Genomic DNA, 15,996 nt, shown 5'->3' with positions numbered 1-15,996 from the left:
GTCAATTGCAGGTGGGTCAATTTTGGTCGATTTCGCTGGTTGGGTCGGGTCCAACAGGTGGGTGGACACCCCTACCTTATTCCATGTTGCTATCTCCAGTAGTACTTACAAACGTGACCATACATAGCTTCGGATCCATAGAATCTAATATAAGCAAACTCTATTGAATGTGAATGCTTGCTCACAACTTCAAGTATCCACTTGAAGATTTCACTCCAATAACTCTTTATTAACCAGATTCAGCAACTTCATCTTGATCACCAAATCTTTGAAAACATGAACAATGATCCTTGGTTGATGCTTTGAGAGAACTTGGAAATCTCCTATAGTTTGTTTACACCACACAGCTCTCCAAAAGTCTTGAAAAGTGAGCCCTAGAATTGCTTTTTAATTTTGGATTGAAAACCATCATACCCTAGCTTCATGAGAGCTGATTAAAACATACTTAGAATCTATTCCGCACGAATCTCAATAGATTGAGATTAGTGATTCTTGATCAAGCATATATCAAGATTCCATAAACTTGTGAACTTCTTCAATCTTGGTCTTGTCTTAGATTTGAAACGGACTTCAAACACACAAAATACTCATTATGACTCTTAAAAATTGATTACATTTGATCATGTAAGTTTTGGTTTCAGACAAAGCTTCAAATAGTTTTGGTCTTTTAAGTATTCTCTTACAGGAATTCTTCCTGATTATGTCAATGTGGAGTATCTTTCCCCTCTTAAATATTTTCCTCAACTTATTCAAGAAGGGTCATTCCAATGTTGGTCCCATTTAAGTGAGATTTAGAGACGGATAACTTGAACAGTGTCCTACCTATCAAATTTTTTATAATGTGTCTGCTCTCAAACCTTGACTATGCACTTGCGCTTTGCAAGATGAGATTAGACATTGCACTAGAAAATAAACCCTCTCCCTATAAACAATAAAAAATAAAAATACTTAAAACACCAGGGAAAATACCATTCTCTAATGTAAAATTATCTTCTCCAACTTTTATTACATTAAAACTCAAAATATTAACTTTCAATTTTCAAACATTAAATTTCTAGATGATGTTATTTGCCATAATAATGATGTAGTTGCGACACTAGAACAATAACAAAATGTACATAAAAAATGCTAGGTTGTATTAGACCAAAGTCACAGAATCCAATGCATACCTGCTCTTTCATACTCCCCCAAATCAGAAAAACATTGTGCAGCAGAATCAGCTTTGCCTATAGTTTCAAATATTTCAGCAGCTTGCCTAAGCATAACATTTGCCTTTTCAGGATTTGAACCGCGCATATGGTCAGCATTTTCTCTAAGGCCAGCAGCCTTGGACCTTCTTTGCCAATAAATATCACCAGCTCTTTCAAAGCACATGGTTGCAAATTCAAACTTATGCTCTAAATACAACTGCAAAAAAACAGATACAAGAGTTGGACATCCACAGTAATGGTTTAGCCAAAGAAGAGAGAGAGAGAGAGAGAGAGAGAGAGAGAGAGAAGACAGCACTAGATTCTTTAGATAGGATCAAAATCAATAGTAACCTTAATGCCCCGGGACTTCCACTCCTCTGGACTGCTAGTAACCTGCATTGCCTGAGCAAGTGAATCATCCAGTTGTCTGACTTGAACAAGACACTTTTTCTTCCAATAGTCAAACATTGGTTTGCAGAGGTCCTCTGAATTCTCAGAAATCCACAACCTCTGCCTGGTACGAGTGATAGCCACATAAAGTTGCTTCAGTTCGGAGCACAACACACTGTGTTTGGCCTCATTGAAACTTGGGAAGGAGATGGGTAAAGTTGGGTCGAGCAAATCTTGCTCTTCCATATATTTATATATCACCCTCCATTCATTTTTTAGAGATGATGAGCCAAAAAAGTTGTACAACAATACATCCTACACAAGGAAATTTTGAGTCATAAATGAGCTGAAAAATATGACCCAAAAAATTACTGATAATGTTAATGAATTTCGATTTGAACTAAAGAGGTGATAATTTTTAAACATTTAAATAAGTTGTAAAGTAATAAAAACAAATGAGTAAACATGCATTTTATGCACCTGAAATTCAAGGCCCTTGCACTCCACAATAGTTAGAACAAGAGCTTGGTTCCCAACGTGATTAGTAATTTCCTTCCGAGCAAAATCATCTCGTACCAATATTACTTGCTCTGCACCGAAGCCAACAATACTTCCTCTACCATTTCCACTATTGCCGAAAATAGTTATGATAGCATTTTCTTTGTTCCCTGATTCAAGCAGAATAGGAGCTTCACCATATATAAGACTAGTCTCAGGCGGCAAAATATCAGTAGATTGAGGAAAGAAATGATAAATAAGTTCAATCACACTCTGTGATAGCTTAAGAACTCCATCATGAGTACGGAAGTTCTGGCTCAAATGGAAGATTTCTGAGATTATTCCTTTCTCTTTTCTTCCATCTTGTCCACTGCTTTTTGATTCCAGCACAAACCTATTGTAGAATAGAGATCTTATATCTTGGAATCTAAAGTCAATTCCCTTCGCAATCGTCTGAGCAGTATCACCAGAGAAAACAAAACCCTCTTCAACATTTTTACAAATATATTTGAATAAAGCAATTTGGCTTAATGTAAGATCCTGCACCTCATCCACATATACAAAATGCATTTCATCGCCCTTGTATCTTTCAACTCTTAATCTACGATGAAGATCAATTACAAGATCAGAAAAATCAAACTCACCATTTTCATTCTTCATTTTTTCATAATTTTGAAAGATCTCATATATTATCTCTCTCTTCTGTCTACATAGACGGGAAACCCTACCCTCTGATAGTAGAACATATTTCTCACGACTGAGTTTACCATCACCTGCCTCCGCAGCTTGCGGGCCACCTTTTATATGGGAAATAATCTCAGTGAAAACTCTAGAAGAGTCGAGCTTCTTAGTTAGCCGGGTATTGAAACGGGGCCAGTATGATGTACTAAACCTTTCATAATTAACTTCTTTCATCCTTATAAAGCTCTGTAAGGAAACTGAACTACCACTTATTGGACCATTAGAATGTTTCCTTGCTGCATGGAATCTTTCAAAGTATGAAGTACCCACAGTTCCATCAAGCATTATCAGAAATTTGTGAAATGTTATGACAAGAGGATATGACAGGGGAGGAACATCAACAAAAGAATCTGGGATATCCTTGAATTGAGAGGCATCATCAAAATCATCCATATCAATTAAACTACTTCCTTTTGAAGAATTGCCACCACAGGAAAAGCTGCATGTGAAAAAAAAAATTTTGTTACAATAGGCTTTTCATTTTATATTAACCAACATTATTGCCTAGAAAGAAAAGTGCATATCACATTTATGAAATGAAACAACCAATCCACGTCAAGGACAAAAAGAAATATCAAACATATGTCATGTTTCCAATTTCTCAAAAACCTAAAGAAATTAAAGTATATACTGAGTTCAATTGTTTCTAGTCAGAAATCAAGCAAACTAATTCATAAAGAAGCAAAGTAAATTCATGAAAATCATTTTATTAGATAATCCACACACCTTTTCAAATGAGAAACTTGTTGTTTTACAGCATAACACAGTTTAGGACTCACTGTCACAAAAAGTTGGTGCAATACATTTTCCTTCATCCCAGCAGCGGTCTCCTCAACCTCTTTTTCCTCATACAATAACTCCCTTGCCATATGGTGCCGTTTTTCTTTCTGAAATAACTTCATAGTCAAAACAGTAGTTTTCCCAGTACCTGACCGCCCTAGTACAAATGTACTTCTAGGAAAAAGGATTATCTCTAGCTCTTGGTCAGATACTTCAAATGGTAGATCCAATTCACCACCATCATGGTTAGAAAGCAAGTGGGTCACTACGCCTGATGATAAGGAGTAGAATTTCATCAGCATAAGACTCTCACTCACTCTGGCATTCTCAACGTAACTTCTACCATCAGCAGTACAACCACTTAGATCACTCCCATTTTCATGGTCATCAAGATTCTTAATCCGGACAATATCAATAGAGATTGACCAACTCTTTGGAATTTCCAAATCCCTAGACACAAAGCAAGGGGAAAAAAGTTTCAAAATATAAAAAAGAAATGCTATTAAATTTAAAATATCAAAATAAGGCATCATCCAAGTTTCAAAATTGGAAACATTATTATGGATCTACAAGAATGCAAAAACATACCCCTCAAGACATTTCTCTTGGCAACGATTAATAAAGTCATCTGTATATTTTCCGAACATACTATCAAGACGTTTCACTAATTTTGGAATATCCTCTATAGGTACTATATCCCAGATCTTCAAAACTTGATAGTACCTCAATTCCTTTGCAATGTCATTCCATTCCTTTACAATGTCATTTGCACAAACAATATAAAGACCTTCAACCTTAAACTGCTTTAAGATCTGTGAAGAACTTTCACAAACTACACTTAACTTTTTGGGTCTCCAGCCACTGGAAATTTTAAGTAGAAGGTTTAAAACTGACTTCTTTGTCCGAACAGACTTCAGTTTTTGAAATGATTTCAGAAAGTTATCACTAAAAATAACCTGTGAAGATAGCAAAAAGGAAATAAAGGAAACTATATTAAATACATAAGCAAATTAAGAAAGAGTATTAAGAATATATAATGAAAAGTATAGATATAAGGGTGCCAAATACCTTCCACCTAGCACTTTTAAAAATTATGCTATCATGATTAAGCAAATCATCAAACTGTTCAAATTCTTTCTTCACGTCTAATATTGCTTTAGCCAAATCCTTGTCCTCATCAGCATAAAAGAAACATTGACGATTCTTAGCATCAAGGACCAAGGTTTCCCAAACAGATTCACTATTCACTAGTGTTCTGTCATTTCCCAATATCCATAGACAGTGCCTGAAAGGTATTACAAGGCCAATTGTTATTTACAATAATTGATAAAACGGAAGCAAAGACAAACTTCTCAAAAGAACTTACATAAAATATTACCTAGCCCTTGTAAGAGCAACATTAGTTCTCTGTAGATTCGATGTGAACCCAATTGATGCATGAGTATTAGATCTTACTGTTGATATTATAATTAGGTCCTCTTCCCCACCCTGGAACCCATCTACTGACCTGACCTTTACTGTAAACCTATCAAGAGCATCAAACTTCCGACCAAGTCTTTCTTGAATTGCTACTACTTGAGCAGCATAAGGAGATATTACACCAATGCGGTAATTCTGTTTGGAGCTAGTGCCAACCCATGCTGAATTAAAAGCAAAAGCCAAAAGAGGGAAAGAATAAATCAATATAAAAATAAATAAAACAAAGTTTAAGAACTTGTTTCTCTAACAGAGGTGATTCCATTATAACAGATTGAGGTAAAGACATACAAGTAACGGATACAGACATATGACTATTCTAAATGACAAAAATGTGTACTTTACAATCTTTTAAAAGATTTAATATGCTGACTTTCGAATTCCTTGAGACTCCATTATGTTCCAGTCCTAACATATGCTGAATTAACTTACTCTCAGGTAAAAATGTACATGATTTACAAGGATCAAAATGTATCTTGCTTGACAAGCAACAAGACACCTATATTATAAGTCTCAATAGAGTTTCCTACCTTTGCAATTGTATCATTTCTTACAGAATAACAAGGTCCATTTGAAAAAACTCATCAACTTCCTCCTGTTTGTATTTTCTAGGGAATTAGAGATCAATCAAATCAGTTTATACTGGCATCAAAAGAATGGCTTAAATGTGGCAAAAAGTCAAGAATAAGATCATAGAGTAGAAAGAATGAAGTGCAATTGAACAGATAGCCCATCAGCAAAGACAACGACAATTGTGAAAATAAGCCCATTAGCAATATAAAGCCTAATTGAACTTATTCTTCAAATTAAAGACAATCTCGAGGTTGGCATAGAATATGAGACTTCAAGAGGAGTTACCTTTATATAATTTCTGTAGTATTTTCATCACAATAGAAACCTCAACCATGTTTCTCCAACTACGCTCAGAATCATCCTTCTCTTCCCTACCATCTATTACACTAATGAAAGAATAGGGGCCAAACATTGGCCCTGGAAGATACTGTTTTTCAAAGCTTTTTCTTCTAATATTTGGAGCATCTAAAATCTGGTTGTCATAAAAATTTGCGTTTGGGAAAAAACTTATAGATGGATGCATTCGGTACTGTATACTGAGAAGATGCTTTGTGCAACCCAATGAGCTTAACCTCTCAAATAAACTTCTCCCAAAACCAACTTCCTCAGAAATCTACAAACGAAAATTAAAAGATTTTGAAAGAACATTAAAAAAAATAAAAATTAAAAAAAAACCAAGAAAACCAATTCACATGTAAACAAAGGTATGAATGTGTCAAAAAAACCAAATAGCATTTACATACACTGCTTGTAATCATTGCTGGTAACTGGCGCTCATCACCAAAAAGAATAGCATGCCTTAATCCTGGAAGTTGAAGGGGAATGGTCGACTCACACTCCTTTAATTGTGCAGCTTCATCAATAATCAGAATGTTCAGTGGGTTCTCTTCCACCGAGTGCAGCATATAAGAACTTGAAGCAGTGCAAAAAATTAAGGAAGCTGCTTTGAAACAAAAATCCATTATTGACCATTTGTTCATAGAGCTCGGAAGATCAAGTTCATTAAATGAACCCTGAAGTTCTTTTAAAAGAGAAAGGCATTCTTTTCTCCTTACATACAGTGGGAATGGTATATCTTGACCTACTTCTGAATGTGAAAAAAGCTCCTCCAGTGCTTCAGATTCCACATCATCTTTAAACAACAAGGTTTCAAAAGACTTAAGTAGGTCAATAAGAGAAAAAATGTTTTGGAAATTGTGCTCGGGAATGTATTTCTTGGGTAAATGTGTACAAAAGTCTAGAAGACAATTTTTAAGTGGTGATGAAGTATCAACAAATCTTTTTCTCAGAAAATCAAGAAATGACTTGCACTTCCCCTCGCCACCATCAGTTTCATCCTCACTTTCTATCTCTTCAATTTCTTCTTCACTGTTTTGTTCTCTCTCTTTGATCAGTTCATTGTCCAAGAAGATGTGAAATTGAGAAACACAATCTTCAAGAAGATCAATCATTGAAGTAAAACAATGCCTCCAACCAGTCAGAGGCCCCAAGCACTTTGTAAGCCTTTTCACCCGATAATCCAAATGTATAATTTCCATGTCCGAACCAATCTTGAGACGCTTCTTATTCCCGAATAAGAGAATATCTCCAAATGAGCAAAACAAAGCATCAGTTCCAATGTTGGTTTCGAAGGATTCTTTCACCAGCTTTAGGACACGAGAGGCCGCTTCTTTAATTGCAACATTTGTTGGGGCACAAGTAAGAGTCCTATATCCCATTCTTAGAAGGGTGAAAAGCAGGGTGCCCATGGTTTTTGTTTTGCCAGTACCAGGCGGACCCCATATAAGTTCCACAGACAACTTGTGGATGCAATGCATCTTACGTAGACAAGCAAGAATAGCGTTGTTTTGGGATTCATTCAGTTCTGAAGTAATACTTGTTGCCAATTTCTCATCCCAGCTGCCATCACTCTGTGCAGAACAGAGATCACAGTCTTCCTCATTCTGTTGTTCAACATGAGAAAATGAAAATAATTAAAGAACATCTTAGCAACAAATGACGGTAAAACAAGTATAAATTTAGGAAAACCAAAACAAGTCCCCTTATTGCAATTGACTTACAGATAAATTAACAAAACGCATGTGCATGATATTTCATTTGCAAAATTTGGTGCGGGAGGGCTAATAAACTCAAACCATATTAACAGCTTCTCATAATCACCATATTTAAAGGCTCAACTGTTGAAAATGTTGTAAATGATTTTGGGGGGGTGGGGGGGAATACTAATACCAGCTTCTAAAAGGGAAAAGTAGGAACTTTCATACAATACCAGCTTCTAAAAGAGAAAAGTAGGAACTTCCATTGGTATGATAAGTAAATAAGCACTGTTGCCTAAGGATCAACTAAGAGAACATCTTTAGAGTAATGCACAAAAAAATTATCTTTCTCTTAATTCTTCTAAAGTAAAATGTTTTTTCAAATAATAATTAAAACAATATCAGTATACTATAATCCATGCTAAGTATTCTGTTGTTTCCACATGAATCGCATGTCAATCATAATGGGACAATTCCATTTTGCAACTGAATCTAATGCTCAGTAGTATTAAATCTTCAACATTCATTCCCAAATTGCTTACCAAAGTACTAGTGCACAAGACTTTGTTAATGATATTCAGATTTCCATGCATGTGCAGTGCATTCCACATTCTCTTGTTAGGGATTGTATTTGTCAAGAAAACCACAAACAATGATTTCTTCCCACCATCAACATCAATATCTTTCAATGCCTTGACTTTAAAGCTAGTAGATGTTTCATAATCCTCTCGAATATCATCATTATCATCAATATCATCCTCTGGGACTTTAGTGACCATTACAAAAGCCCAAGACCTTCCTATTCTTTGTAAATCAGATACATGCTCGGGTTTAGCATCTGCTAAAATTAAAATATCTCCAGGCAACGTTTTGTAAGGCTCCTTGCCACGATCACTGCATCGGTTACTCCAGTTATCAACCTGAACATCATACAAATTTTCTCCGTATGGCTTAGATTCATAAAATGAAATTACTTCAGCAAAAGGTGCTGTTGATATAATCTCCATACTTGAATAGAGTTGTGCACGAGTTTCTTCCAATAAAGGGTAAATATATGAACGAAAATACTGGTGAACTGATTCGAAGGACTGCGGAATGTTTTTTACCTATATAGAATGAAACAAGGTGTTAATTCAAAATAGAGTACCAAAGAAATTCAATGGAGGTTTATACTCTTAAATATATAAGCTGCTAAGCTCACTTATATTCTCAATAAAATATCTAATGAAAATGCTAGATTCAATTTATAATAAGCATTCAAAATAAAGGACAGTTTACTATTAACAGCAATTTTACAAGATACTGAATTTCTTGTAGTACATTCAATACTTCTTCCTCCAGGAAAATGATAAGAACAAGTATATAGTTTTGTCTTCCTAATCTATAATTTCTTTTAATTTAAAAAACATCGTCTGCTAGAAGAATCAAGTAACAGCTTAAGCAAACCCTACTAGCAGAGTGTGCAACAAATAGGCATGTAAAATTCTACACTTTATTAGGTTAAAAGAGACCACCAAGTTTGGAGGATAGAATCTCTTAGAGGAAACTTTGTATTAGATTCTCAATTGAATATACACTTGACTATAGTTTGGGAAAAAAAGAAAAAAAAAAAAGAAAAAGGGAACCAACCCTTTTTGTTTTAAAAAAAAAAAAGCCATGGGTCCTAAGGGAAATTCGATGAGAATTCCAATCCCCACTCTCACGGAGAAATACAAAGCTTATAGATTGGATATAAATGAAAATACCTAATAGTGTCCTAAATTATATGTTCTTCAATAATAACTTACAAATTTATTTTAAAATAACATAAGTATGATATTTGCGGGGCCAAAGAATTTGACAACCCCGGCCCACTTCATACTAATTCCAAGGCCCATGCCGAGGAGGGAGAAATGGCTGAGGACAAACAAAAACAATTTATGCCTTGTGGATATGTGATTAGTCATCTTAGTCTAGAAAATCGGTTTTCACCAAATAAAATGGGTGTTTAATACCTTACAATTTTGTAACTTAATCCCTTAGCCTAGATTTTGGGTTCTAGATCAGTTTCTTGTCCAATGTAATTTTTCGTTTTGGTAGATTGTAACTAGGAAGCAAAACAATATATTTTTCTTTAGATTGTAACTAGGATCAAAACTTTGTAATATTTTTACCAAAATGTAATTTTACTTTCAATGCAAATCTAAATGTTCAATTCATTTATGTTTTTCTTATTTTTTGTTTAAATAAAATAAACAATGACTCCATTTTACACCCTCAGTCTAGGGGTAAAAGCATTTCTCAATGTACTATAATTTTTTATGTTTTCCTATGGTTGGTGACGTCAGGAAAAAACAGTTAACGAATAACTATCTATAGTTGATGGAAAACTCTATTAAAAATATGACTTATTTTTAAAAGATGGTTTTCCCGAAATTTTTTGGAATACATCCCTATCTCACCACAAAACATTTCCACCAAAAACACTAAAAAATAAGGTAGTTTTCCAAAAAATTTCAATCTCATTTTGGAAAATGATTTTTTTTTCCTTCATTTTTAATAACTAAAAAAAGGTGGGGCAAATTTAATGTGGGGCAAAAAATGAAAACTTTAACTACTGACAAACTAAAAATATCACTACTTAACACATGGAGAAGTTCCAAGAGTCCAATGTATTCTTCTAGTCCTCTATGAAAGAGAATCAAGTTCAAATCACTCGCCCCTCATTGTTGTAATTAAGAAAAAAAAAAGAAAAAAAGAAGAGAGGTCCACAAAGACAAACTACAATAGTAAAGAAAATAAAAAAATTCAAAATTTTGGTAGGATTTTCCAAAAATGAAAAGAAATGTCAAAAGAAGCTTTTTATAGTCGTAAGAGGAAACTGGTGAAATCGGCTTGGGCCTAAAATAATAAAGCCCACAAAGACAAAATAATAAAGTAAAGAAATAACAAAAATAACACATATAGATTGTAAGCGTCAATTTCTTCATTTAATGCTTCATGAAAAAAAAAAAAAAAGGGCAATATATTATTTAAAAAGCTGCTATAAAAATAAAACCAACAGAGAAGAGACTGATATATTGTATTGTAATAAAGAAGTAAACCAAGAGAAGAAGGCAAACCTGGTCCTTGAAAAGGTCTTTATTTTCAATTTGTTCAAGGGACCAAGAGAGCACAATTTTAGTGAAGCCATGATCATTAGGAACTGCTCTCATCTTCTTTGAACTCTCTCCCGTCTCCTTCATCATCATTTCTTCTTATATCATCTCTGCGTGCATTAATATATTGTCATCAAAAACCCATTTGGCCATTTTCTCTGTGACTCTTTTATAGACAGAGAGTAAAGGAAGGAGATTTCTTATCTAGGAAGGAAACAAGTAAGAGAAAAAGGTTCCTGGGAATCTTTAGTACGGACATTACCTTCTTTTCTTTTTGATAAAACAGTACGAGCATTACTTTTTTTTTTTTTTTTTTTTATGAACAAAGTGCGGGCATTACTGGTTATCAAAAGAAAGGCATATTATATTTATATACATTTAGCATCGACGTCTTTAGCTTTGTTTTTCAACTTTACAAAAGAGAATGGATTAAAGCATTGAACGAGTACTAGGATTCAGATACCTTAAAAGCATAAGCATCCAGAGATATATAAATAAATAAATAAATCTATTTTGTATTTTCAAATACATCTCTATCTATTTTACAAATTCATTTTACAATTTATTTTACGATTCAGTTTTTATTTTTACATACAACCCAGTAAAATGGTATAAATTAACTAATAAAATAATAAAAACTATTATACTCTTTTTTTTTTTCCCTACTCACTTTTTTTCTTTATACACAACCACATATTAAAATAATATATATTTTTTACAACTTGAATGTAGTGAGTTTTGAGTGGCTTAGGTTGTAAAGAGAGATTCTCTATGTGGAAAAGGAAAAGTAAAGAGAGAGGTTACAAAATTATTTTAAGGCTATTTGGGCACAAAAGCAATGTATCGTATTGGCGTTTAGAAAATGCCACCGTACTATAAGCTATAAGCGTTAGAAAAGTGAGAGATTTGGGATATGTCCTTCGTTTTCTTTTGTATTGTATTAGCATTTAGAAAATGCCACATTATTATAAGCTATAAGCTTTAGAAAAATGCGAGATTTGGGTATAATATATGCTCACACCAAAAAATTGATTAGCATCTTGTTTTGATAATAAATAGTACAATCATAAAAAATGTGAGAAGAGCAGGGAAGAAGAAAAAGAAATAGGAAAAGAATTGGCTTGACTAATGTATTAGGTACGGTGTGCACAAAAAAGATAAAAATAAAATTATATTAATTGATCCATTATTATTAACAGGGAAGACTTTTAGGCTTGTAAAAGTTTTTAAAAAATTATAATATATATTATTAAAATTATTAGTTTAATATGGCAAAAAAATAAAATAAAAATAATTATTTTTAATTTAATTTCATATATATATAGATATATATATATATATACATATCTTAAAACGGTGTATAGGTATTGAGCGATACTAAAATATATCATTCTCCTAACAAAACCGAAACGTCTTCAGATATGAAAATTTGTTTTTTCTCCAAAAAAAAAAAAAAAAAAAAATCATACTAAAAATGTTTTGATTCTTCCGGAATGATATTGATTCAATTAGTTGATAAAAATTACTATTATACTTTTTCATTATAAAAATAATGCATTTAATACATAGTACATACTAGAATAGAATCCTTTCCATTTTAAATGCAGAAAATCCTTTTCCTTAGTTACTAATTATTATAAATGTTATGACTAGCTAGTGTCTTGAAGTAGAATATAGATGGAAATCATATAAAATAGTTGTGTCAATTGTGTGTGAGGTTCTATTAAAAAAAAAAAAAAACTGTGTGATCTTTGTGATTGCATCATGATATTATCATCCAATGACGTAATATAGAAATATTTATCTGTAACACTATGGTGAGACTATGGTAGCCATGTGATGAATTGGTAATAATCTTTAATCATTACATTACATACATTTTTTAAACCAGTATTAAGGTTATTTTTTTTTTTTCCTGGTATACAATTTTTGAAACCATATGTTTATGTTTTTTTTAAAAAAAGTTTTTTTAAAGGTTTAAAACTAAATCAAATCCATCTTTTTCATGTTACCTCATTAACCATACTAGACCTAATTTAATTCATGTTTAAGGTTTAATTATAGTGTTGTTGGGATTTCGGATAAGTTTAAAATCCATTTATGGGCAATTAAAAGAAAGAATATATGGCCAATAGCCTTTTAGCTCAATTGGTTGATAACTTTTGATATCTTTAACAGATATATTCAAGATTCAAATCTCCTTTCTTGCAACTATTGAATTATTAAAAATAATAATAATAAAAATAAAAAACCAAGAAGGTTTTGTACATCTATATATCATATTTTAAAGAGGGGGGGGGGGGGGTAAAATATCAAGTCTTATAAATATTAATCAGTTGAGTTATCTTGGTATTATTTTTAGTGGAGATGTCTAAGTTTAAATCTCCTATCTACCTTGTTGTAACTTAAATAAAAAAAATTTCTTAAAAGAAAAAGGTAACATTATATTGTCATGACAATATAATGTTACCTTTGACGATCTCAAAAGACACACTTATTGTATTACACTCTAAAGATAGGATAAAGCCAAATTGATCTATTCTTAAATAGAAGCACTTCATCTATGTATTGCTCATAGGTTTTTTTTGGAAGATTCATTTATATATCAATGGTTTATTAATAAACAGGATCTTATATGTGATAGGTGATTTCCCTCTATAGCAAATAATTCTTTGGGTAAATTACAACTTACCTATTTGTGGTTAGACTGAAATTTAAGTTGCCTACTTGTAGTTTAAAATTTGACATTTTACCTATCTGAGGTTTGACCGAAATTTAAGTTGCTTACCTGTAGTTTGAAATACCATGATGCAACTGTCCCGTTGAAATCTTTTTGATCTTGTATTTTTATGTTTTTTTGTGTTTTTGGAGGGGAGAGACATCAAAGTGGAGCACAATTATATATTTAACCATGCTTTTAACAGAAGTGGGTTATAGAACTCTAACTGAGCTAATTTCAAGTGAGTAAAATGTCAAATTTCAAACTATAAATAGGCAACTTAAATTTTGGCCAAACCACATGTGAGTAAGTTGTAATTTGCCCTAATACCTTTCACACTCAGCCAAAAAACAATTATTTCACAACTTAATCCAAACAAACAAAAAGCACTACTATATATGTTTGGGTATAGAAATTCTAAGTTTACGCCTACGTTTACGTCCAAGTAAGTCAACATTCCAAGTTCTAGATTATGTAGTATATCATTTTGAAAGTAAACAAAAAAGAATATATATATATATATATATATTTATTGTGGGGCTAGAGAACTTGGCGACCCCAACCCACTTTATGCTAGGCCAAGGCCCGCGCCGAGGAGAGAAATGTCCGAGGACATACAATGAAAATCCAAATGGCCTGGAAATGTTGCCGAGGACGATTTTATCCTCGACATTCCAGACTCTAGTAGGAGAGAACGGCACGCCATCAAAGGCAGCCTCCCAGAGCGTTCCCAGAAGAAAGGACGAGTACAGTAGGACGCACACGGGGGTATGGTGTAGGAGCAGTTCAAGGAAAAGCTGTCACCTCCGCATTTAATGCGCCCAACTAACGTCCTGGCCGCATTAATGATGAAGGGACCCCTGAACAGTATGGCCTTGGTTGCCGCAACTCACAGAAGGTGTGGGAAGGTGGCTGATGGGACGAGCACTCGAGTAATAGCTTGCACAATCAATAGATGGAGGGTCAAGATCGACTGGAAAGAAACATATAATGGGAGAGACCCCCCAAGAATAGGGGGTCGAGAAAAAGGGACAGGAAGAGAGAAAAAGGAGAAAAAAGCAGCAGTCTGCATGGTCTTGAAGAACTAAGGGAACCTAGTACTGAAAGTAGAAGAAGAAGAATATTAAGCTCCTCAGACGAAACACCCGGGGACAACATTTCAAGCTCAAATCGATTTTCTCATTGGTCTGCCCACACCCAACTGTGTATAGTGATTGTGGTTTAGACTAACACCTAGTTCTTAGGCCCACTCTCTAAAAATTCATTATATTGGGCTAGTTGGGCTTGAGACCTTTCGACCAATAGGAAGAGCGCTCAAAACTAACATCTTACAATTGGCGTCGTCTGTGGGAAGAAATTGTGTGTTAGTAAAGACAACGATTCGACATGGTAGGGTCAGGCCCTCATCAGGCAGGCTCCCATCAGCTCGAACCAACCAGATCCCAACAACAGGGTAACTTCCCCAACCCCGAGCGCGACCGAAACGAAGAGAACGGAAGGTTTCGAGAGGGAAGCGTAAACACCACCCAAACTAGCAGGAGTCACTTTCGTGCAGGTAGCCACATGCTTTAGAGACAAAATAACAGTCAGGCCCTGCAACAGGAGGAAGTTAGGAGCCATATGTCTCAGAAACAGAATGATAGGCAGTCCATGCAGCGAGAGATAGACGATTTGAAAAGAAATTTGTACCATGCACAGCAAAGGCAATCTCGTTCCAGACTTGACGCACCCTCTGATGATGAAAATGATAACGACTTCAGGCGAAGATCAAGGACTCCCCCAAGTGAGACCTTCTCCCATGAAGAAGAATACTACCGGAGGCGTAGGAGCAGAAACCCATCTCCTAGGGGCTTGGGAAACGACGCCATAAGCAAGGCACTGGATCAACTCTCCAAGTCACCTTTCACGCACCACATAAAAGGGGCCATACTCCCTCGACGATTCCAGTAGCCAACCTTCGCCATTTACGACGGTAGAACAGACCTAGTGGAGCATGTAAGCCAGTTCAACCAAAGGATGGCTGTCCATTCTGAGAACGAGGCGCTGATGTGCAAAGTCTTCCCGTCCAGCTTGGGACTAGCAGCAATGAGGTGGTTTAATGGTCTGAAGACGAACTCCATCAACTCGTATAGGCAACTGACCCAAGCTTTTGGCTCCCGCTTCATTACGAATCGCAGAGCCCCTCGGCCTTTGAGCGCTTTGTTGTCGTTATCCATGCATGACGGAGAAACCTTAAAGGCCTACTTGGATAGATATTGGGAGACGTACAATGAAATGGAAGGCAACTTTGACGACGTCACCATTATCATTTTCAAAAACAGTCTCCCAACCGATCATGGCCTATGGAAGTCTCTGACTGGCAAGCCCGCCACCAGTATGCGTCAACTGATGGATCAGATCGACAAGTACAAGCGAGTGGAGGAAGACTAGTTACAAGGAAGAGAAAAAGAGAAGGT

General features: G+C 34.6%; 1 protein-coding gene across 4 annotated transcripts in view; it reads right to left on the bottom strand.

Moving 5' to 3' along the window:
• LOC126717857 (uncharacterized) overlaps positions 1-11,008 on the bottom strand; it is a 176,363-nt gene extending 165,355 nt beyond the window's left edge. For 2 of the 4 annotated variants that reach the window (XM_050419787.1, XM_050419789.1), the window contains exons 1-11: positions 10,786-11,006; positions 8,227-8,790; positions 6,392-7,591; positions 5,934-6,261; positions 4,978-5,239; positions 4,668-4,884; positions 4,188-4,555; positions 3,546-4,049; positions 2,061-3,258; positions 1,542-1,895; positions 1,170-1,407 (exon numbers count right to left, since the gene is read on the bottom strand). In XM_050419787.1, coding sequence (XP_050275744.1) covers positions 1,170-1,407; positions 1,542-1,895; positions 2,061-3,258; positions 3,546-4,049; positions 4,188-4,555; positions 4,668-4,884; positions 4,978-5,239; positions 5,934-6,261; positions 6,392-7,591; positions 8,227-8,790; positions 10,786-10,914 — 5,362 coding nt within the window. In that variant the 5' untranslated portion in view covers positions 10,915-11,006. Of the gene's footprint in view, positions 1-1,169; positions 1,408-1,541; positions 1,896-2,060; positions 3,259-3,545; positions 4,050-4,187; positions 4,556-4,667; positions 4,885-4,977; positions 5,240-5,933; positions 6,262-6,391; positions 7,592-8,226; positions 8,791-10,785 lie in introns of all 4 variants that reach the window. The other 2 variants (XM_050419790.1, XM_050419788.1) reach the window with 2 other exon arrangements.
• Between the last annotated feature and the right edge of the window lie 4,988 nt (positions 11,009-15,996).

The sequence above is a fragment of the Quercus robur genome, chromosome 3 (genome assembly GCF_932294415.1).
Source record: "Quercus robur chromosome 3, dhQueRobu3.1, whole genome shotgun sequence".
Lineage (NCBI taxonomy): Eukaryota > Viridiplantae > Streptophyta > Magnoliopsida > Fagales > Fagaceae > Quercus > Quercus robur.
The sequence above is the reverse complement of the archived record's forward strand: the minus strand, read 5'-3'. Positions and strand labels throughout refer to the sequence as shown.